At 43.8% G+C, this 24197-nt stretch overlaps 1 protein-coding gene across 1 annotated transcript in view; it reads right to left on the minus strand.

Moving 5' to 3' along the window:
• Positions 1-4032: 4032 nt before the first annotated feature.
• The window catches only part of PTDSS2 (phosphatidylserine synthase 2), a 298247-nt gene continuing 278082 nt past the window's right edge, over positions 4033-24197 (minus strand). The window contains exon 12 of the mRNA XM_069223022.1: positions 4033-4726. Within this exon, the coding sequence (XP_069079123.1) occupies positions 4582-4726 (145 nt within the window). The 3' untranslated portion in view covers positions 4033-4581. The remainder of the gene's footprint in view (positions 4727-24197) is intronic.

The raw sequence follows: 24197 nt of genomic DNA on the forward strand, positions 1-24197 counted from the left end.
GCAAAACGAGTCTTAAATCGTTCAGAAAACAGGGCTAACACTGTTTGCGTGAAAAAGTACCTGGGTTGCGTCAAAATAACACCGCACGGGCGAGTGTGCATTGCAAAAGGCCAGCGATGCGTTGATTTCTCACTTGCAAGCGAGACTGTGCGTCGTTCCTCCTCCGGTCGGCGTGCGTGGTTTTTCCTCTGTGCATGAAATCGATGCGTCGATCAGAACAGGCACCTTGGGTCCGGGCAGGCTTTGCATGGGTTTTCCGCGCCCAGCGAGGTTTGCGCCGAAAATCCAGTCACACAGTATCAGAAAGCCGTGCTAAGTGGGGTTGCGACGTTAACAGCCTCTGTCAGCAGGTGTTGTGCGTCGTTCCTCCAGCCGCATTGGGACGATATTCCAGCCACAAAGAAGGTGGAGCGTAGATATCAGCCACAGAGCTGGCAGCGCGTACTTTCTCAGCCGCATCTGGGAAGGTGCGTCAAAAAAAATCACTGCACTGGGGTCTGTGCGTGGATTTTCAGTCTTTGTCTGCAAACTTCACCTTTCAAGGGCCCAGGAACTGGATAGGGCACCACTTGGCAGGTCAGGAGTCTAAGCAGAGAGTCCAGGTACTGGCGGGGGAAGTCTTTGATGGCCCTGAGACTTCCGCAACAGAAGGCAAGCTCAGGACAAGCCCTTGGAGATTTCTTCACAAGCAGGAATGCACAACAAAGTCCAGTCTTTGTCCCCTTGTACAGGGAGAAGCAGCAACTGCAGGATAGCTCCACAAAGCACAGTCACAGGCAGGGAAGCACTTTTCCTCAGTGCTTCCAGAAGTGATCCAATTTTTTAGGGGTTTTGGGTGTTCTTCATATACCCATTTTGGCCTTTGAAGTAGGCCTTGTTTGTGAGATCCTGCTTTGCCCAGGACAGGCCCCAGTCACACACCAGGGGCTTGGAGACTGCATTGTGTGATGGCAGACACAGCCCTTTCAGGTGTGAGTGACCACTCCTCCCCTCCCTCCTAGCATAGATGGCTCATCAGGTTATGCAGGTTATACCCCTGCCTCCTTTGTGTCACTGTCTAGAGAGGTGCAAACAGCCCAATTGTCAAACTAACTCAGACAGGGAATCCACAAACAGGCAGAGTCACAGATTGGTTTAAGCAAGAAAATGCCTACTTTCTAAAAGTGGCATTTTCAAACACACAATCTCAAAACCAACTTTGCAAAAAGATGTATTTTTAAATTGTGAGTTCAGAGACCCCAAACTCCACATGTCCATCTGCTCCCAGAGGGAATCTACACTTTAATCATATTTAATGGTAGCCCCAATGTTAACCTATGAGAGAGAAAGGCCTTGCAACAGTGAAAACCGAATTTGGCAGTATTTCACTGTCAGGACATATAAAACACAATATGTTCATGTCCCACCTTTAACATATACTGCACCCTGCCCATGGGGCTACCTACGGCCTACCTTAGGGGTATCTTACATGCAAGAAAAGGGAAGTGGGTACACTTGCCAAGTCTAATTGGCAGTTAAAAACCACACACACAGACACTGCAGTGGCAGGTCTGAGCCATGTTACAGGGCTACTAATGTGGGTGGCACAACTAGTGCTGCAGGCCCACTAGTAGCATTTGATTTACAGGCCCTGGGCACCTCTAGTGCATTGTACTAGAAACGTACCAGTAAATCAAATATGGCAATCATGGAAATCTAATTACATATATATTTCACATAGGTGCACTTGCACTTTAGCACTGGGTAGCAGTGGTAAAGTGCCCAGAGTAACAAAAACAGAGTCCAGCACACATCAACAACCTGCGAAACAGAGACAAAAAGTTAGGGGTGACCACACTAAAGATGCAAAGTCTAACAGTGGGCTTTTGCTAAATCACACTGGCCACAGATTGGCCTTGCCCCTGGGAGGTGGCGGTCCCCGGGGCAGTAAATGGCTTAAGTAAGGGGGCCATGAAGCCCCTTTCCACCTTAATAAACTGTGGCCTGCCCTGGGAAAGTGATGCATCCCGGGGCTGAAATTGGCCATGGGCAGGGGGGCCATCTACCTGCCCAACAAACTAATTACAAATTGCCCCCGGGACATGGCCCACCTGGGATCCGAGGTTTTTAATTTTGGCCAGGAACCACAGATCCTCTGCCAATTTCTCTGCAAGATATATTTTTTTTTTTAATACTGTTTGGCCCAGGCGGGGTCTCTTGGGGATCCCACCACCAAGCCTAGGAGGTTAGGGTATTCCTACCCTGCCCCCTTTTCTTTTTTTTGTACCTTTTTTGGGGGACTCGTCTGATTCAGAGTTCCAAAATGAATGCCACCACTTCCTGGTTTTGTCAGCCAATCAGATCTTAGCATCTGCGTCCCTAGATATAAAAATGTATTTTTTCTTTAATAACACAAAAGCTACTGAATGGTTTTAGGCCAAATCACAGAAGGGGCTTTTTTTGGACCAAGAGGCAGCTTTCTACAAAATTTGGTGTAATTCCGTCCAGCGGTTATGGTTGTAGTTATGCATAAAATCCCTATGGGAAACTGAAAGGGAAAAACGTGTTTTGGGATCCCCACCTCTTTTTCTCGGCCCCCGCTTGACGAATAACCCTGAAACTTTCAACACAGCAGCTGAACTCGGGTGCATACTACTTTTGAAAATTTTGTGAAGATTCATTAAATGACGCCAAAGTTATTGGCAAAACAAAAAATGCATTTCCAATGGAACCTAGGTCCTAACTATATCTACCTTCTGGTGACCCCCTGTGATGCTATTAATGATGTTTGACCAATGACTTTGTGTTTCACCACTGCGCATATTAGTTGATCAATGTTCACCAGTAGCACATTGTATGTTTTGTTCAGCCTAGCCGCCTATTGCCTTTGACATGGCATTAGCCATTATTTTCTGTATTCAGTTTAGCCGCCTATTGGCTTTGACATTGCATTAGCCATTACATTCTGTATTCTGCCTATTGCCTTTGAAATGCTGTATTCAGTTTAGCTGCCTATTGGCTTTGACATGATATTAGACATTACATTTTGTATTCAGTTCAGCTGCCTATTGGCTTTGACATGACATTAGACATTACATTTGATATTTAGGTTAGCTGCTTATTGCCTTTAACGTGCAGTTAGACATTGCAGTTGAGAATCCAAGCTGTATTTTTCCAAGCTGTGTTTTTTCCACAAGATGAACCAAGCTGTTTTCTTCGCACAGCAGACTAGACATGATAAGAGAGAGTACATTTGGTGTTTTCCTTTCTGCTCAGGCTTGGGAAGAGGAGAAGTCTAGGAGATCTGGCCAGTCTCCAAAGGCTTGCGTAGTTTTTCCCGAGTCTGAGAGGAGGGGGCACGCTTTTGTAACGGATGGCTCGGGGCTTCAGAGAATTAGATTCTAATCTGCTTGACTTCGGGCTGGAACTTGGTGCCAGTTGCCAGTCTCCCGTGTGGGTAGATAATCTCTTTCTCGCAGTTGACCGGAGTCATCAACTTGCAGACCCCAGAAAGATGAAGCCGTAAATAGTTTCTCACACGGTGAAGTATTTGTTTTGCTTTGCATTCAATATCTTATCAATATCTTATATATATAACCTGCTGTGTACATTGCAACTGAGAAGTACTGTGATATATTTTGTTTTCATTGCTGCGAAGTGTGCTTGAAATCTATTAATTCGTCTCTCACGAACTTGTGGGTGGGGAAGAATTAACAACAATAAAGGTCTTCTTTGAACTCAGAAGTGCATTCTTGATATGTTCTGTAAGCTCTGATACGAGATAAGAAGGAAAGCAGAACACCCCCCAGTAGGTAATATAAATATATATACTCACAGGTGTGAGATTATTCAGTGCTTATGACTACTGATGAGGATCCAGTGGAAATATTTTATCTACCTATTTAGATCAACATGGGATTAGGAGCAGGATATTATGAGTGGTTACACACATACCCCGCATAGTAAATAAAAAAAAAAAGAACAGAGCATGGCATTCAAAATTGCTAATGAAGACAGACTGGGCTGGACTAGAGAAACCAACTTTAACAAAGGTACTTTAAAAACATTTTAATATCCTGAGGTCTGTGCTTCGTACTAGGGGGGAGTTTCACATATAGGAATTAGTGTGGATGGCAGCACATAAAGGAATTGTAGTGCATTATGATCTTTCTTTGTTCAGTAAAGTACATAAAAGTTGCAATCTTGACTATTGATAAATCAAGCCCTTATCAAAACTACAACAGGAAGATATACACTCAAAATATACAAAAAAATCCATAGAATATTCAATTTCAATTTCAAGTTCAAATAAAATAAGTTCTAAATTGCAGAGGGAAACATTACTTGTTTTAAAAAATACTGCAGTAATGTTCTTCTTGCTTCTGATGATCAATTGTAGTGCTTTTCTTCTATTATCAGCCCCATTCCAGTGTACGTCCAAGAGATAAAGTGAAAGCAGAGAAGCAAGTCAAACTGAATTAGTCCCAAAAGTCTTAACAGGTGAGGAAACCAAGTGGCAGATGACCATGTATTTGGATCTGCAGCCAATTTACCCCTGACGAGTTATTTGGATCTGTTGGCATTCAGTCCGTTACTTCAATTTCAAAGAATCTTTTTTTTCATACTGTTTGCACTTTCACTATCAAAAATGTCACAATCCGCATCTCCGTTACACAACTGCTTCTCTTTAGTGTGTGTACTTTCTTGCTTCTGTCTTCGTATTTCTTTATATCGCAATGTGATATCTCTAAAATTGAAAGAATATAGTTTGTGAATTATTTCTGTACATTTTAAAGTATATATTGGAAAGTTCATAATCAAAAGCATCATTCAGTAACTTGAGATCCTCAAGGGTGAGTAGTCGTGCTATATAAGAAGCATGATTGATTGATTCACCATCCAGCACATTGTGAAGGCTTATACAAGTTAACACTGAACAGCTATGTTATGTAATGCATAAGGACCAGTTTCAATAATTGGCACTCGCATGCAGTGGTCACGTGTCTATTGAATATGCTATGAATACCCAAGTTAACTGAAAGCTAATACAGGGGCATAAGCACCGCATTCAGAAGTTCACAACACTGTTAACTAATGTCACCAGACTTTATCATTCACTGTACTTGAAACCAGAGGGGTTTTACTCAATCAGAATGAAACCCAAAAGCATTGGCCACACCAAAAGGTTTGGCACTGTAAAAGCTACAATGATTTTGTATATTTCCATTTTTTGCAAACCTGTGTAACAGGCATTAAGAGAGTAACAGTAATAGAAACTAAGAATGCTTGGGTCTGAATGTGGTGTGCAAGCTAAAAAGATATAAAATTACCTTTAGCATAAAACAATGTAAACCAAAAACAAGAAATGAAAGCACAGGTCTGGGTGCTAGCGATAAAACAGGCTGTTTCATCAGTGCTGTCTGTGCATCTCTGGAACTGCAAAAAGGTGTCTAAATGGCCTCTAAATTCACATACTAGCATCTGGGAATACTTTAAGAATAAACACTCTGTGTAGAAAAGTTAACTACTGCAGCAATTAGTTTGCTGAAACTTCAACCTAATGGTTTATAGCAAATACCAAATTAAATATGTTTTCCACACCAGTGTCCGTTTAGTATCTGTTTTAAAAGTTTTGGAAATGAAAGACATTGAGTAGCAGCACTGGAGCCTATACACTTCTCATGAAGTTGGCCCACCTAACAAAAACAAGCCTCACCAATAAAAGAAGCAGAATTTGAGAGATATACTGTGTACCAGTATTTCATAGGCTGTTATATACCAGCAGTGGTGCAAAATATCTCATAAAAGTTAAAAATCAAAAATGGCTTTCATCTCCCAGGATATGGTCGTTTTTTTCTGGAAGAAAAATTAAAAAATGGCAAGTGATGCCTTGCAAATTGACGCAGTGTACTAAGATTGACATTCTGCCGTTGAAAGTGTGTGGGAAAGCAAAATGCTTCGTAATGTCACTTTTAAACTTTCCAGCACAGTTTTAAAAGGAGAGAATTCAATGTGATATAGACGCACACAACAAAGGAAAAAGAAAGTTAAATGCCAGTTATGGTTCAGCAAATAAAAAAACTGAAGAATTCTGTAAATTTGCCAGTTATGGAGTATACTAAAATAAGAACTTTGTTTTTTATAGGTAGCCATTTTTATTTCATTTTTTTTTTTTTTTTTTTTACCATACTACTAGCTATGGGGTTGATTCAACAATGGGGGTGGGGAGGGGGCATTAGTTATGGTGTGCATTGTGAGTTGCACACTAAAGCTGCCAAATTTCATGGAGTTCTTAGTTGTGTCAGCAGATCTGCTAGGCCACAAATTATCTTCAACTTTGTATTTCAGTTAATTTTATGTTTTTTTTTTAATGTACCAATTACCTCTGCCATGTAACCAATATGTGCTTTGCAAAGGCTCTGACCCGGCTTTGTGCCAAACCCTCTTCAGGTTGGTCGAAGAGCCTTCTTGGCCTAGCACTGGGTGTAATTTGCAAACTGTGAAACTTCATGCAGGTTCATCACACACCGCCAAAATTATAAGTGAATGAAACTTTTATTGCTTCCCTGCCCCATTTATCTCTGCCCTCTCCTCCCTTTTCCAGTCCAAGCACCCTCTCAAGAGCACATTGTACTCAAAACATGACAATCATCAGAAATCTAAATCTACAAACCATTCTGTGCAAGTTCATCAAATGTGTTAGCAAATGAACACACCCTTGAAATCTGCCTTCCACCTTGAAGATCTGCATAAGAATACCAATGGTCAATAGCAAGCTAAACTAAGTCCATGCCAATTTTTGTGCCAATCCATCAAATGGTGCCAAAGGTAATAGTAGATCAAAAATACTGCCGATTCTCAAACCCCTTTAACTCAGACCACCCCTTTTACTTTGATAACCTCCAACCCAAACTGGATCGCCACTAAAATGGAAATACCTTCACTGGGTGTAGTTTGAAACAAGCTGCCCCATTTGGAACAGATTCGTTAGGCAGCACAAAAGAAATATGCTTCTGGCAAATCTTGTTTAGATTCATCACACAGAGCCAAACCTCTCAGCAAAATGATTACCAAATGAATACGTCTGCTTTCCACTCTTAACTGGGTACCCTAGAGGGATCTGCTTGAAACTGAAAATGTAGAGTAGTGACAAATGACATGAATATTTATTAAACAGTGCCAAAGTTATAAGAAAATCAACAATTGGCTGTTAAGATATATGAAAGTGTTAACTCTCTGAAGCCTATCCAGCACTTTAAAAAAAAAAGTTAATATCTCATGGATTTAGACCAAACCAACAAAATATTACGTTGGGTAAAATTCTTCTTTAATACCAAGTTCAGTATAAATCCATTCAGTGGTTTTGACTGTAGGTGGGAGTAAAATTTCTTCTACAAGAGTTAAAACGGTAAAATACCCAAACAAGTTACTTACTGGTACCAGACTAAATCATCTCTTTCCAGCAATGATCCCACATGCTGATAAGTGGCTCTATGCAGCTCAGTGCTGACTTTATACTGCCACAGAAAAGATGGAGTGGCGCAGCAAATACAGTAAGCGCCATCCCTGTGTGCTAATTTCAGTTTCTTGATAATCTCCTTCAGTGCCATCAGATGCAGTGTGTGAATGCCACTGTGCTGGTTCCTAAGTGGGAACCTTTATAGATGTTAAAAACGAGGTCACTCCACAGAACAGCGAGGTGGGAGTATCAACCAGAAAGAGGGATACCGAACTTATTGATGGACACATCTAACCGCAGATTGCTCACCTTAGACAAGATATCAATCCAGTACCTCTCCTGGTGGAGGGTCTGTGGAGTGGGCTCTGACCAAAATGTCTTGCAGGACCGAACAGGCAATATGTTCTTGCCATCAGACCTGGATGTCAAGGTAGTAGAGCTTCGAAAACGTATGTGCTGACAATGGGTTGCAGCCTGGCACATGTAAAGTAGAGGCACTATGTGTGTGTCAGCGCAGTGGTAGCAGCCTTACCCCTGTGGAATAGTCTCTGAGACCATCCAACAGCTGCTTTTAGGCCAGTGCGCAGCAGACTACAATGCAGAGGACAACACCTCAACAGGGCCCTCATCTGTTCAGCCTTCCCTTTCTTCACCCAGTAGAACCCTACAAAAAGTTCATTGGCCATAGAGTGTTCCTTGGTATGATCAAAAGAAAAGCGTAAAGCCCTTTGAGGTACAGCACCATGACGCCTCTTTGTAGGGGGTGGGGAAGTTATCTCAATGAGAAAGACTGTCTTCAAAGTCAAGAGGCACAGAAGCAGATACAAAGCCAAATTCACCAGTGAATTAAGCTTGCAATAAATCTCTCAAAAAGTGCAATAATTACATTTGAGGTGGTTTCCTAGCTGCAGATAACAATATTAAATGTAATATTGTATCCCAAAGGGTTCCTATGAAACATCCAACCCCTATACAGTGAAAACAGATTTGTTTTTTTTTTTCCATTAAAAGGCTATGTTTACATGCCCTAATTTTAAATACTCTGCAGGCTGCCTTATGGGCAGTAAGACCTACTTAGTGGTGGCTTATTAATATTTTAAAGAAAGTTTTAGGGCTGTCAGGAGAAGTTACTTTGACAGGTTATATTTGCAGTTTAGTTTACAACTGCACTGCCAGGTTCCAAATTGTAATCCTGTAGTCATTTTTACATTCACTGCAGTGGATGGCACACCTGGTGCTGTAGTCTACTTGAGAGATTTAACTTACATGCCTAAGTACACTTTTGTACCATAAATTGGGGACTTATAAGTATGTTAAATATAACAATTGAGGTAGGTGAAGCACTTCAACAATAGTTAGCAGAAGTAGAGTTCTACAGGCAGCAAAATAAGTAAAGGCAAAAATCTGGGGGCACGCCACACAGAAGAAGATAGTCATTTCCAACAATCAGAAATATATATATATATATATATATATATATATTTTTTTTAGTGTTGCCACTGATGATGTTGACTGTGTATAATTGTGCTACCACACAATTATGGCCTCAATTCAAAGGTGACAGCCTGATGAGCTAACACGGGCCTACACCAGGTAGCCTCCTGGCCCCTGCCCTTCCAGTGTCACCCTCACAGGCAAGCTCTTTGATCTACCTTGTGCATATTATTTTAGCTTTTAAGAAGTTGGAAAGCAGGCAAACAATGTAGTTAATGGTATTTATGTAAGACTTCTGATTGGCTGAGCATATCGCTGCACTCCATTCAGACTGGCTGGGTCAATCTCTGCACTCCATATAGAATGCAAATTAAATGTTTTGCACATTTCTATAGGCAATGTCGTTCAAATAAGGGATACAAGGGTTACAGAGAGGTGAGTAATTTACAGTAGTTTTTCCCACACAAGTATTAAGGAAACTTTACTCACCTGTAACCCCAGTTCTCGTCCAGGAGAATCCTCATCAGTCATAAGCACCGAACAGCCTCACCCATGTGCGGAATCCTATAGCACTTTCAAAACAATATATATATATATATATATATATATATAAATATACGTTCTTTTGCTTTTCCTTCATGTCAATTCAATTTTGCAGAATTGTGATGAATTGCTATGTATTCCACAAATTCTTCCTTTGTTTCATCCCATAGTATGCATAAGTCATCAATAAAATGTAACGATGTCACTAATTTGGTTTCATATTCATCATTTTCAGGTGACCAGGTGTGATGGTGTTCCCACCATCCCATTGTAAGCTTAGCAACATTTGGAGAACATGAAAAACCCATGGTGGTTCCTTTCGTTTGGTGAAAAATGTGTTTGTTGAACAAAAATATATTATTCTCAAGCAGAGGGTTGAATCATGTTTAATTACATGTTTGTATACTCATAATATTGTATGCTTCTTTTCATCAAGAAGTATCTGCAAGCTTCTAGTCCCACTTGATGTTCAATACTGGTGTAAAGATAGACAACATCGATAGTTACCATTCTCTATGTGTCCTGCCAAGGAATGTAGTGTAAATGCTGAAGCAGGTCCACTGTGTCTTTCAAATAGGACCTTACTAGCGGAGCCAAAAATGTGTCCACATAATTTTAGACTGCTTCGAACAAGGAGCCATTCACTAATATTATTGGTCTTCCTAGTAGGTTTTGGCAAAAAAAAAAAATAATAATAATAAATTGTGGGTATTTTAGGTATCTCTACGACTTGCAGAAAAACTTTGGTAACACAAAAAAAGATTAGTTTAAGTCATGGACGTCAACACACATTTCTTGGGAACAGTCATGCATAAGTTGAGTGCTGGTTTGAAGTAAATCATAAAATTAAACAAATGACTAATTCTAGGTTACGTTTGCTTGAATTTCAATGCGGAGTACTAACAATTGAGCATAAGGCGTGATAACAAAATCCAATATGAAATGAGAACTAAACTAAGCATATATGAAAAGGGAAGCTCAAGTGTAATGAGCATTAATTCGCATTGAGTGTTCCTTCTGGACCTCTAATTCACACTGAATACATCGTAGCCATTGAACAAGCGTCATGTCATAGAATCAGTCAAAATGATTATGAAATCCAGCTGGCACTCCAAAGGAAAAAGTTGTTATAAACAAGTGGCACTTTGGTTCTGAATCAGTTTTTTATTTTTTTCAGTACACAAACTGATAACACATAAAGTATTGGGTTCTCTTTTTCACAGTAAAAGACACGGGGGAAATAAACATTATTGAAACCTTGTTAACACAGTGTTGAAACGGTAACAGGACAACTGTTTAACAGAAAGCGTGAGGAACTAACAACTGAGAAAAAAAAAACAATCCCATGATCAAGGTTGTGAGACCGAAATGCGGCAAGTTTTTGTGGTCTCTGATAAAAATAAATGTACCTAGTGCTCCAATGAGTGCGCTCCATGTCTTTTCTTCAGTGACATGAAGGAAAGCAAAAGAATATTTACAGCGTTTGCCCAGCCAAAGGAATACTCACCACTGCATTTACAGAAAAGGGCGCCATGAAGCTGTCTGGGCTTCAAATCAATTGAATATATATAATAATATATATATATATATATTAGAGCCTTAGTAAACTACATATATATGTTTGCAACTAATAAAGGGCTAAAATTTCATTAAGGAACAAGTTACTTACCTTCGATAACGCATTATCTGGGAGCAACAGGATCTAGCTGCAGATTCCTTACTTTAATCCACTCCAGGTGCAAGACTGGATCCAGATTTTCTTTTTTCCCATAGCACATCTGTGCGTCAGAAGAGGGCCTCACGCAACTCCGTATCAACGTCGTCCACCGGATGTGACGTTGACAGAGTCTATATAACTCCCCCGCCGACACCAGTTTCTTCAGTGACTATTTTCCACGCACAAAACATTGAGCCACATATAAAAATTGCCTACTGGAACAGTGTTCTAAAATAAAAGACACCCTTGTGTCAAATAAACACTGAATTCTCAATTCAGGATGTGAATTCCCATAACAAAATATTTGAGACAAAAGAGAACTCAGTTTGCAGAGCAGGGAGGAACGGAAGGTCGTTAAGGAATCTGTGGCTAGATTGAAACTCTATCAGACAACGCGTTACCAAAGGTAAATAACTGTTCATCTGATAAAGACATCTAGCCGTAGATTCCTTACTTTAGAATCAGATATCAAAGTCATACCATCCCCGGAGGAGTGCCTGCGAATTGAGACCATTAAAAGTCTCTATTGAGAACAAAACTGGTCTAGAACAAGGGAAAAAGGATGCACATTCATCATGTTTTGGTAAGCAATAACATACTGTACATGGCAAAAGACATTAAAAAGCATGGGAATAAAATTATCCATGTTAGTAGACAAATCGGTGTCAGAAGCCAGCGAACAAAATGAATATAAAATTATTCTCAACCTTAATGGGATCCGAACCCATGCATGGACACACCATAAGAGATATGGAAAGGACCACAGTAATAAAAGTCATGAAGACATTGAAAGCAGGGGGATAACTTTATCCTTGACAGTAGGCTTATTTTGCCAAATGATCCTATGAATATAAATGTATTTACCACTTACATCCAGACCCAAACTGTGTGCATGATACCTGTGAAACACAGATCAACATGTAATGCCACTGAACAATATCTTAATGCCATATTAGACCGGTCCTAGCCATACCCTCCCCCTGTAAAAAAAAAACACAGAGCAAGGTCCATCTCCTGTGGAGGAAGCAAGATACCCCTAGGATATTTGATATATATAATAATAATAATAATTATATATATATATACACACACACATATATATATATATATATATATATATATATATATATATATATATATATGGAAAATGTCACTTACCCAGTGTACATCTGTTCGTGGCATGAGACGCTGCAGATTCACATGCATTGCACATCCCGCCATCTAGTGTTGGGCTCGGAGTGTTACAAGTTGTTTTTCTTCGAAGAAGTCTTTGAGTCACGAGATCGAGGGACTCCTCCCTTTTCGGCACCATTGCGCATGGGCGTCGACTCCATCTTAGATTGTTTTCCCCGCAGAGGGTGACTTAGGAGTTGTGTATTATAGTAATAGTGCCCATGCAATGGAGTAAATATGTATGTACATAATGTTGTTTAAAGCGATATATTTACAAAGTTACAAATGTTCAAGATCAACTTCAAAATGGCTACAGGCTCCCGGGGAGGCGGGCGGGCGCATGTGAATCTGCAGCGTCTCATGCCACGAACAGATGTACACTGGGTAAGTGACATTTTCCGTTCAATGGCATGTGTAGCTGCAGATACACATGCTTTGCATAGACTAGTAAGCAGTTATCTCCCCAAAAGCGGTGGCTCAGCCTGTAGGAGTTGAAGTTGTTTGAAAAAGTTTGTAATACTGCTTGTCCTACTGTGGCTTGCTGTGTTAACACATCCACGCAGTAATGCTTGGTAAACGTATGAGGCGTAGACCATGTGGCTGCCTTACATATTTCAGTCATTAGAATGTTTCCTAGAAAGGCCATGGTAGCACCTTTCTTTCTAGTTAAGGCAGTTCTCTTTTTGCTTTGAGATAACAGGTTTGAATGCATTTAACTATCCATCTGGCAATGCCTTGTTTGGATATTGGATTCCCTGTATGAGGTTTTTGGAAAGCAACAAACAATTGTTTTGTTTTTCGAATTTGTTTTGTTCTGTCAATGTAGTACATTAATGCTCTTTTGATGTCTAATGTATGTAGTGCTCTTTCAGCTACAGAATCTGGTTCTGGAAAGAACACTGGTAGTTCTACTGTTTGGTTTAAGTGGAACGGTGATATGACTCTTGGTAAGAACTTAGGATTTGTTCTTAAAACTACTTTATGCTTGTGTATCTGAATAAAGGGTTCTTGTATGGTAAATGCTTGTATTTCACTTACTCTTCTTAGAGATGTGATGGCAATTAAAAATGTTACTTTCCATGTTAAATATTGTATCTCACATGAGTGCAAGGGTTCAAACAGTGGGCCCATGAGCCGTGTTAAGACAATGTTGAGGTTCCACGAAGGAACTGGTGGTGTTCTTGGTGGGATAATTCTTTTCACCCTCCATAAAAGCCTTTATGACTGGGATCCTAAATAGTGAAGTTGAGTGCATAATTTGTAGATAAGCTGAAATTGCGGTGAGATGTATCTTAATGGATGAAAAAGCTAGCTTTGACTTTTGTAAGTGCAGTAGGTAGCTGACGATGTCTTTAGCAGATGCGTGTAAGAGTTGAATTAGTTTATTATGGCAGTAATAAATCTTTTCCGCTTATTTGCATAGCAATGTCTTGTGGTTGGTTTTCTAGCTTGTTTTATGACCTCCATACATTCTTGTGTAAGGTCTAGATGAACGAGTTACTTACCTTCGGTAACGACTTTTCTGGTGGATACATTAGCTACCTGTGGATTCCTCACCTAATGAATACTCCCATGGCGCCAGCATTTGACGGAAATCTTCTTACTAGTCTCTGCACGTCGACGAGGACGTCACTTTAGCCCACGCGACGCCGTCTGACGTCATACAGGCAATAAGAAGTCCTCGCCGACGTGCCGATGACAGTACCAACATTTTTTACGTGCATGAGAATAATAATAATAACCCAATGCAATGAAAGAGCAAAGCAACATCTCTTAATATTGTAAATCACACAACATTGCAATAAAATAGCTGTAGATTTAATATAACTTTTTTTTATTTTAATAACCAAATACCTTAAGGGGCAAGAATGCATAGGCTCAAAAGGGGACCCCATAAGGAAAGTCAGGACCAAGGACAAATCCCATTGAGGCATAACGAATGGTTTTGGAGGATATTGATTCAGAAGACCTTTCAAGAATCTGAGAACAATAGGGGATTTAAATAACGATGGTTGGTCTGGAAGACAAATGAAGGCTGACAAGGCCGACAAATAACCCTTAATGGTAGCTACTGCACAACCTTTCTGCGCTAGAGACAGTGCAAAAGACAAAACATGTGACAGATGAGCATGTAAGGGATCAATCTGTCTCTCTCCACACCACATAACAAATTTAGACCACCTATTAGCGTAGATAGATTTAGTGGAGTGTCGCCTGGCCGCTAAGATAACATCCACTACATCAGGCGGGAGAGAGAAGGAACTCAGGTTGCCCCGTTCAATCTCCAAGCATGTAGGTGCAGACTCTGGAGGTTGGGGTGTAAAACCTGCCCCTGCGACTGCGAGAGGAGGTCTGCCCTGAGAGGGAGACGGAGCGGAGGGCACAGTGAGAGTTGGAGAAGGTCGGAGTACCATACCCTCCTTGGCCAATCCGGAGCTTTTAAGATGACTTGGGCCCGGTCTTGGCGAATTTTCCTCAACACTCGAGGAATCAAGGGTATGGGGGGAAACGCGTAAAGCAACTGGTCGCACCAGGTTATCTGAAACGCGTCTCCCAACGCTCCCTGCATCGGATACTGGAGGCTGCAGAATAACGGGCAATGCGCGTTCTCCCGAGTGGCAAACAGATCTATCCGAGGAAACCCCCACATCTGGAAGATTAAACAGACTTGATCTGGATGGAGACGCCACTCGTGGTCTGCCGAGAATTGGCGACTGAGACTGTCCGCACGTACATTCAAGACCCCGGCCAGATGATTTGCCACCAAGCAAATCTGATGGTCCTTTGCCCAGGACCATAGCCGAAGAGCTTCTCTGCAGAGAAGGTACGACCCTACTCCTCCCTGTTTGTTTATGTACCACATCGTGGTAGTATTGTCCGTCAGGACCTGTACCGACTGACCACGAAGGGATGGGAGGAAGGCCTTGAGAGCCAAACGTACAGCCCGTAACTCCAACAGATTGATATGAAACACCTGTTCCTCTGGAGACCAAAGCCCTTTGATCTCCAGATCCCCCAGATGAGCTCCCCATCCTAGGGTGGAGGCATCCGTTATTACCGTGGCCACTGGTGGCGACTGCGCGAACGGCTTCCCCTGTGAAAGATTGTTGCCCGCAATCCACCACTTCAATTCCACAGCAGCATCTCTGGAGATCTTGACAGTACCTTCTAAATCTCCCTTGTGTTGAGACCACTGCCTTCGGAGGCACCACTGAAGAGCCCTCATGTGCCAGCGAGCATGCGTGACCAACAGAATGCAGGAGGCGAACAGACCGAGCAGACGAAGGACCTTGAGGACTGGAACTACCGCTCCATTTCGAAACATTGGAACCAATTCCTGAATATCTTGAATCCGCTGAGGCGGAGGAAAGGCTCGACTCAATGTTGTATCCAGTACTGCCCCTATGAACAGGAGGCGCTGAGAGGGCTCCAGGTGAGATTTGGGCACGTTCACCGAAAAGCCCAGGTCGAACAACAACTGGGTTGTTGACTGCAGATGATGCGACACAAGCTCCGGGGACTTGGCTTTGATCAACCAGTCGTCCAAGTAAGGGAATACTGCTATCCCCCCTCCTTCTGAGCTCCGCCGCAACCACTGACATCACCTTTGTGAAGACTCGAGGTGCTGAAGTAAGACCAAACGGGAGGACCGCAAACTGATAGTGCTGCGACCCTACCACAAACCGGAGATACTTCCTGTGCGACTTGAGTATCGGGATATGAAAGTAAGCATCCTGCAAGTCGACAGACACCATCCAATCTTCCTTGTTCAACGCCAAAAGCACCTGTGCTAGGGTCAGCATCTTGAACTTTTCCTGTTTGAGGAACCAATTCAAGATCCTCAGATCCAGGATTGGTCTCAACTGACCATCCTTTTTGGGAATCAGGAAGTATCTTGAGTAACAACCTCGACCCTTTTCCTGCTCTGGGACCAACTCTACCGCGCCCTTTGAAAGGAGGACTTGAACCTCCTGTTCTAGCAACAGGAGGTGTTCTTCTGAACAATAAGATGGGCGGGGCGGGATGAGGGGCGGGAACTCCCGAAAGGGAAGGGCGTAGCCTTTTCCCACAATGCCGAGAACCCAAGTGTCCGTTGTGATAGACTTCCACTTGTGGAGAAAACGCTGTAATCTTCCCCCTACCGGAGAGGAGTGAGTGGGAGACGGTGGAAGCCTAAGGCTGCTTCCCCTGCTGCACCCCTCCAGAGGACGAGGAAGAGGCAGAGTGCTGTTGAGAGGCTCCTCTGGTACGGACCCCACCCCTCCCCCTCCCTCTAAATGACCTATAGGGGAGGGAAGAGGCGGGTTGCTGGAACCTCCCCCGAAAGGAAGAGGAATAAGAGCCACGCCCAAATCCCCGAAACCTCCTGAAAACTCTAGAAGAGGCAGAGGAAGAAGGAGCTTGCAGTCCTAACGATTTGGCTGTGGCTCTGCTCTCCTTAAATCGTTCCAAGGCTGAATCTGCCTTGGCTCCAAACAGTCTGTCCCCATCAAACGGGAGGTCCAGCAGGGTCGACTGCACATCCGCAGAGAACCCTGAGTTTCGGAGCCAGGCCTGTCTTCTTGCCACCACAGCCGTGCCCATCGCCCTGGCCACCGAGTCGGTCGTGTCCAGCCCAGACTGGATAATCTGGGTCGCGGCAGCCTGGGCGTCCGAGACCACATCCAAAAGACCCTGGGGAAGCTCCGTGAATGAAGACGAAATATCATCCATCAGCGCATGGATGTACCTCCCCAGAATGCACGTGGCGTTGGTGGCCTTCAACGCCAAACTGCATGACGAAAATATTTTCTTGGACTGCGCATCCAGTTTCTTGGAGTCTCTGTCTCCAGGCACCGTCGGGAAGGAACCAGGCGCTGACTTTGAGGAACAGGAGGCTTGCACCACCAAGCTCTCCGGCGTAGGGTGTCTAGAGAGAAAGCCAGGGTCAGATGGTGCAGCTCGATACCTCCTGGCCACAGCCCTATGAACGGCCGAGGAAGACACCGGCTTCTTCCACACCTCCAACACCGGATCCAGCAAAGCCTCATTAAATGGCAAGAGAGGCTCAGCTGCAGCAGAGGCCGGATGCAATACCTCTGTCAGCAAATTCTGCTTTGCCTCTGCCACCGGCAAAGGCAGGTCCAAAAAGCTCGCTGCCTTCCTCACCACAGCATGAAAGGAAGCAGCCTCCTCCGTATATTCCCCTGGAGATGAAAGTTCCCACTCAGGGGAAGTGTCCAGCCCACTGGCTGTATCCAGACCATGCAGTCCGTCTCCAGAGTCCTCAATCTCTCCCTCCTCTAGGACTCGCTGGTACTCTTGCTCTTCTAAAAGACGGAGAGCACGCCTCCTCGAATGAAGTCTCTCCTCGATACGCGGAGTCGACATGGCCTCCGCCGACGTCGAAGAACGGCGCCGATCTCCAGAAGCATCTGACGCCGCGTCCGGCGCCACAGGCAGCTTCGGCGCCGAGGCAGGAGCCGATGGACCAACCGGAGTCACAGGGCAAAATCCTGACTTCGACGGAGGGGCAACCTCCGGGGCCGAAACATCCGAAGCCACCGGAGCGGCCACCGACGCCGGCACCGGCGCCGAGCCCACATTCCCAAAAGGGAGAAAGGGCATAAAGGGTGCCGGCCGAAGAGGCGCAGGATCACCCAACGAAAAGGCCAAGGGCCCCGAAGGACCAGCCGGAGCAGCTCCTGGAGCCATCTGCTGAAAGATGGTATACATCGCATTAAGAAACGCAGTACTATCGGCTCCAGGAGTGGGAAAAGCCGGATACTGGGGTGCCTGGATCGAGGGCGACCCCGACGCCGGCCTCGACGTCTGCGACGCCGGAGAAAACACAAGAGGCTGCACCACCTCAATCACTGACGCCTGACCAGGTGAAGTCGGTGACGCCGGAGAGGGCAACGGCGTCGATGGATGCGGCGTGACCGTGGGGCTGACCTCCCAAGTCCTCCGACGCCGAGCCGAAGGTGACCTCGAACGAGACTCCTTGCTGGAGTGGCGTCGTGAGTCTCTACGGCGCCGGGAGTCTCGATGACGCCGGTGAGACCTTGGCGAAGAAGACTTCTTATGATGTTTCTCCTTCTTCTTTGACTTTGCCATGAATAACTTGGCCTCGCGCTCTTTGAGGGCCTTCGGATTCATGTGTTGACATGAATCGCAAGTCGAGACGTCGTGGTCGGAGCTCAAACACCATAGACAGTCGGAGTGAGGATCTGTAACTGACATCTTGCCCCCACACTCTCGACAGGGCTTGAAACCCGACTTCCTCTGAGACATTGTTACCGCAGAGAAGACTACGCAGCAGACAATACACTGTAACCACGAAGGTAACAGTAACTCCCTCGAAGATAACCGTTTCGAATGCACGGAAAAAAGGGAACTGTCATCGGCACGTCGGCGAGGACTTCTTATTGCCTGTATGACGTCAGACGGCGTCGCGTGGGCTAAAGTGACGTCCTCGTCGACGTGCAGAGACTAGTAAGAAGATTTCCGTCAAATGCTGGCGCCATGGGAGTATTCATTAGGTGAGGAATCCACAGGTAGTTGTATCCATCAGAAGTCCGAATTCTAAGACTTCAGGAGCCAAATTGCTAGATTCAGCGATGCTGGATTTGGGTGTCTGATCTGTTGTTTGTGTTGAGTTAACAGATCTGGTATGTTTGGTAGTTTGACATGAGGCACTACTGAGAGGTCTAATAGTGTTGTGCACCAAGGTTGTCTTGCCCAAGTTGGTGCTATTAGTATGAGTTTGAGTTTGTTTTGACTCAATTTGTTTACCAGATATGGAAGGAGAGGGGGAAAAGCGCAAATATCCCTGACCAACTCATCCATAACGCATTGCCCTGAGACTGATCCTGTGGGTACCTGGATGCAAAGTTTTGGCATTTTGCGTTTTCTTTTGTTGCAAATAGGTCTATTTGTGATGTTCCCCATCTTTGCAAGTAAGTGTTTAGTATTTGGGGTTGAATTTCCCATTCGTGGATCTGTTGGTGATCCCAAGAGAGATTGTCTGCTAACTGGTTCTGAATTCCTGGAATGAACTGCGCTATTAGGCGAATGTGGTTGTGAATCGCCCAATGCCATATTTTCTGTGCCAGGAGACACAACTGTGTTGAGTGTGTTCCTCCCTATTTGTTCAGATAATACAGCGTTGTCATGTGGTCTGTTTTGACAAGAATGTGTTCGTGGGTTATTATAGGTTGAAATGCTTTCATCGCTAGAAATACTGCAAGTAGTTCTAAGTGATTTATGTGAAACTGACTCTGCTGAGTATCCCATTGTCCTTGGATGCTGTGTTGGTTGAGGTGTGCTCTCCACCCTATCATGGAGGCATCCGTTGTTATTACGTATTGAGGCACAGGGTCTTGAAAAGGCCGCCCTTTGTTTAAATTTATAGTGTTCCACCATTGAAGCGAGGTGTATGTTTGGCGGTCTATCAACACTAGATCTTGAAATTGACCCTGTGCCTGTGACCATTGTGATGCTAGGCACTGTTGTAATGGCCGCATGTGCAATCTTGCGTTTGGGACAATGGCTATGCATGAGGACATCATGCCTAGTAGTTTCATCACCATCTTGACTTGTATCTTTTGTTTTGGGTGCATGGCCTGTATTACATTGTGAAATGCCTGTACCCTTTGTGGACTTGGAGTGGCAATCCCTTTTGTTGTGTTGATTGTCGCTCCTAAGTATTGTATAACACATGTATTTGCTGTCTTCTGATATGAGCAGCCACTACTGCCAGGCATTTTGTAAAAACTCTTGGCGCAGTTGTTATCCCGAATGGCAACACTTTGAATTGGTAATGTACCCATTGGAATACAAACCTTAAGTATTTTGTGTGTGAAGGATGTATCGGTATATGGAAGTATGGATCCTTTAGGTCTAGTGTTGTCATGTAGTCTTGTTTGAACAATGGGATTACGTCCTGCAGTGTCACCATATGGAAGTGATCTGATTTGATGTAGATATTTAATGTTCTGAGATCTAATATAGGTCTTAGAGTTTTGTCTTTTTTGGGTATGAGAAAGTACAGTGAGTAAACTCCTGTTCCTCTCTGATGTATTGGTACCAACTCTATTGCCTCTTTTTGCAACAACACTTGGACCTCCAGTTGTAGAAGATCCATGTGTTGTTTTGACATATTGTGTGTTTTCAGTGGGACATTTGGAGGGAATTCTAGAAATTCTATGCAATAACCATGCTGGATAATGGCTAGGACCCACATGTCTGATGTTATTTCCTCCCAGTTTTTGTAGAACTTGGTTAGTCTCCCCCCCACTGGTGTTATGTGTTGGGGATTTGTGACGCTGAAGTCACTGTTTATTTTGTGGAGTTTTGGGACTTTGGAACTTCCCTCTACTCTTTGGGAACTATCCCCCTCTATATTGTCCCCGAAAACTTCCCCGCTGGTATTGGCTCTGATAAGTGGGCCTTGTTTGTGAGGTTGTGGGTTCTGTGCCTTGTCCTCGAAACCCCCCTCGAAACTGTGATTTGTGAAATGTGCCTCTGCTCTGTGGGGAGTAGAGTGCACCCATGGCTTTGGCCGTATCCGTGCCCTTTTTAAGTTTTTCGATAGCAGTGTCCACCTCCGGCCCAAACAACTGCTGTCCGTTAAATGGCATATTCAGCACAGCTTGTTGTATTTCCGGCTTGAATCCTGATGTATGCAGCCATGCATGTCTCCGTATTGTCACTGCTGTATTTAGAATCCTAGCAGCTGTGTCTGCTGCATCCATTGCTGACCGTATCTGATTGTTTGAGATACTCTGTCCTTCGTCCACCACTTGTTGTGCTCTCTTTTGGGTTTCCTTGGGCAAATGTTCTATAAAATGTTGCATTTCGTCCCAATGAGCCCTATCATATCTCGCCAACAAGGCCTGTGAGTTGGCAATGCGCCATTGGTTGGCTGCTTGTGCCGCGTTGAACTTACGACTCTGTCTGGAGGCGGTGCATCTCCTGAGGTGTGTGAGTTCACCCTCTTGCGAGCTGTTCCTACTACCACTGAGTCCGGTGTTAACTGTTGTGTGATGTACACATGGTCTGTTGGTGGCGGTTTATATTTTTTCTCCACCCTTGGAGTAATTGCCCTTTCTTTCACAGGCTCCTCAAATACTTGTTTGGAGTGTTTTAGCATTCCAGGTAGCATGGGGAGGTTCTGGTATTGGCTATGTGTGGACGACAGTGTGTTAAATAAGAAGTCGTCTTCAATTGGCTCTGCATGCAGGGTGACATTATGAAACACTGCTGCTCTTGACACCACCTGTGTGTAGGCGGTACTGTCCTCAGGTGGTGATGGTCTAGCTGGATAACAGTTGGGACTGTTATCTGACACTGGCGCATCATAAAGATCCCACGCGTCTGGATCATCCCGACTCATCCCTGTATGAGTTGGGGACTGCATCATTGGTGGAGTGGCTACCGGTGATGGCTGTGGAGAGCGTTGTGGAGATGGTGGCGGGGTTGCTTGTCTTGCCACCTTTGCCTGTGGCTGCTTGTCTTTCTTGGAAGGCATGTTTTCGTTTCATTCGTATCGGAGGGCGAGTACTGATCTTCCCTGTGTCCTTTTGAATGTGGAGCCTTCTTTGGGTGTAATCTGGCTCCATTGTCTCTAGCTCCTGTCCAAATCTATGTGTTTGCATTTTTGAGGACAGGCCTTGTTCCTCTGTGTAGGAACTTGTTTTCGGTTCCGAGGCCGGATGTTTCGGTACCGAAACCTTTTCGGCTGCTTTTTTCAGTTCCGACAACACTTTTTTGCTCTTCGGCGTACTGATCTCTCGGTGCCGACTTGGTTCGGTGCCGAGATTGCTCTGACCTGGTGTCTCGGGGTCGAGTGTGCTCTGTGCCGGTATCTCGACCGGAGTCCGATGACTTCGACACATGCATGCCCTTTTTCGGTGCTGATGCTGGGTCACCTATTTTTCGGGTTAAGCCATGGCCTGCCGGCGGTGGGGTCCCCTGTGCTTTAGCGGTCTTTGTGTGAGTTTTGTGTATCAACGTCTTACTCACGGTTTTCGGCGTCTGTTCAGGATCGACCTCTTCCGAGTCCGAATCCTCGATGGAGAAGGTTTCCTCTTCTGCCTCCATGTGTTTTTGTCCTGTCGGCACCGACGCCATCTGTAGTCTCCTTGCTCTTCGGTCCCTTAAGGACTTCCTGGGCCGAAACGCTCGACAGGCCTCACAGGTATCCTCCTTGTGTTCTGGAGACAAACACAAATTACAGACCAGATGCTGATCTGTATAAGGATACTTGTTGTGACATTCGGGGCAGAAGCGGAATGGGGTCCGTTGCATTAGCTTTGAAGACGCACGTGGTCGGGCCGACCAGGCCCCGCCGGGGAATCGAAAACCCCGAAGGGCCGCCGGAGCTCTTCAAAATTCGGTGTTGATCTGTTGTAACTAACCAGATACCGAACGCAAACAATACCATAGAATTTTCCGAAATGTTCACTAACTTTCCGAACCGAAATGTGGAGTGAAAATGAACACATCCGAACCCGATGGGGGAAAAAAAACAATCTAAGATGGAGTCGACGCCCATGCGCAATGGAGCCGAAAGGGGAGGAGTCCCTCGATCTCGTGACTCGAAAAGACTTCTTCGAAGAAAAACAACTTGTAACACTCCGAGCCCAACAGTAGATGGTGGGATGTGCAAAGCATGTGTATCTGCAGCTACACATGCCATCGAACATTATATATATATATATATATATATATATATATATATATATATACACACACACATACACATAGGAGTAAAAGAAATAAATGCCTATGTACTAACAATTTTTTATATGTATATACAAATATAAAATTAAATCCAAGTAATCGTCAGGCAATACTGACATAACAGTATGGAAATATAGTGGGTAACACACTGCTTAGGAAAGCAACAGTCATCCAACCCATCACAGTAATCCAAGTTGCCTGAGACACCACCATTACGAAAAAGTAATACAAAGTTGAATAATATCAAGTATAAAAAAGAAACCTTGATAGCTTAGTGAAAATCAAGGCTAATACGTGAACTTACTGTTTGACTAGAGTACCATCTACAGATGATCTAGAAAAGGTTTCCCATACTTAATCCGGAAATATTAAAGGATTCAATAATAAAAAGAATATGATTGATTTTGTATATTCCATCTAGGGACACCATTCCGCAAATGTGAACCCAAATCACCAACAGCTAAAGTCAGTTGAATGATGAAAATAGTTGTCACCTAGAAGACCAACGATCCTTTATTATAGAATTAAAAGTCTTCTACAAAAAGTAGAAGCTATGAAGCAAATGCCCCTCATGTACAAACGTATATGAACATCTTCACAGAGACGAAAAAATACACCACCAGAGGAAAATTCCTTCAGAAAAGAAGGAAATCTTAAATAATAATGCAAAAGTGTCAAAACAACCTTTAAAGACCCAAGAATATGAAGTAATCTGTATAATAAAGTGAATAGAATCTCCAGAGAGACTACGTCTCAATGGGGACCTATGATAGCATGACATGTCAGGAAAATGAAAGAATAATGTTCAAAGGGCATGTATAGACTAACAAATGTCAGCACAAAGGTGTAGATTAGCCACCAAACTGTAATGGCTATACGACAGAACCCTAAGAGCCATTTACAATGTACTAAATCTAGCAAAAGTAGTGAACTTTTACTATCAATCATAAGTAATGCCATCTATCACTGAAACGTAAAGCAAGTACCAGAGGTAAAAGCAGACCCCCACAAACTAATGATGTAGGCTACAAGCTACCTTCTTTGAAAATACAAGAAGGAATTTTAGGACAGACACCCTCAGTACTGTACTATCCCATCAACGGCAGATCATTCTATTGATGAAGGCCATAAATGAAGCATAAGGTCACACAAATACCTTATAAAAAG

The sequence above is a fragment of the Pleurodeles waltl genome, chromosome 3_1 (assembly GCF_031143425.1).
Source record: "Pleurodeles waltl isolate 20211129_DDA chromosome 3_1, aPleWal1.hap1.20221129, whole genome shotgun sequence".
In the NCBI taxonomy this organism is placed as follows: domain Eukaryota; kingdom Metazoa; phylum Chordata; class Amphibia; order Caudata; family Salamandridae; genus Pleurodeles; species Pleurodeles waltl.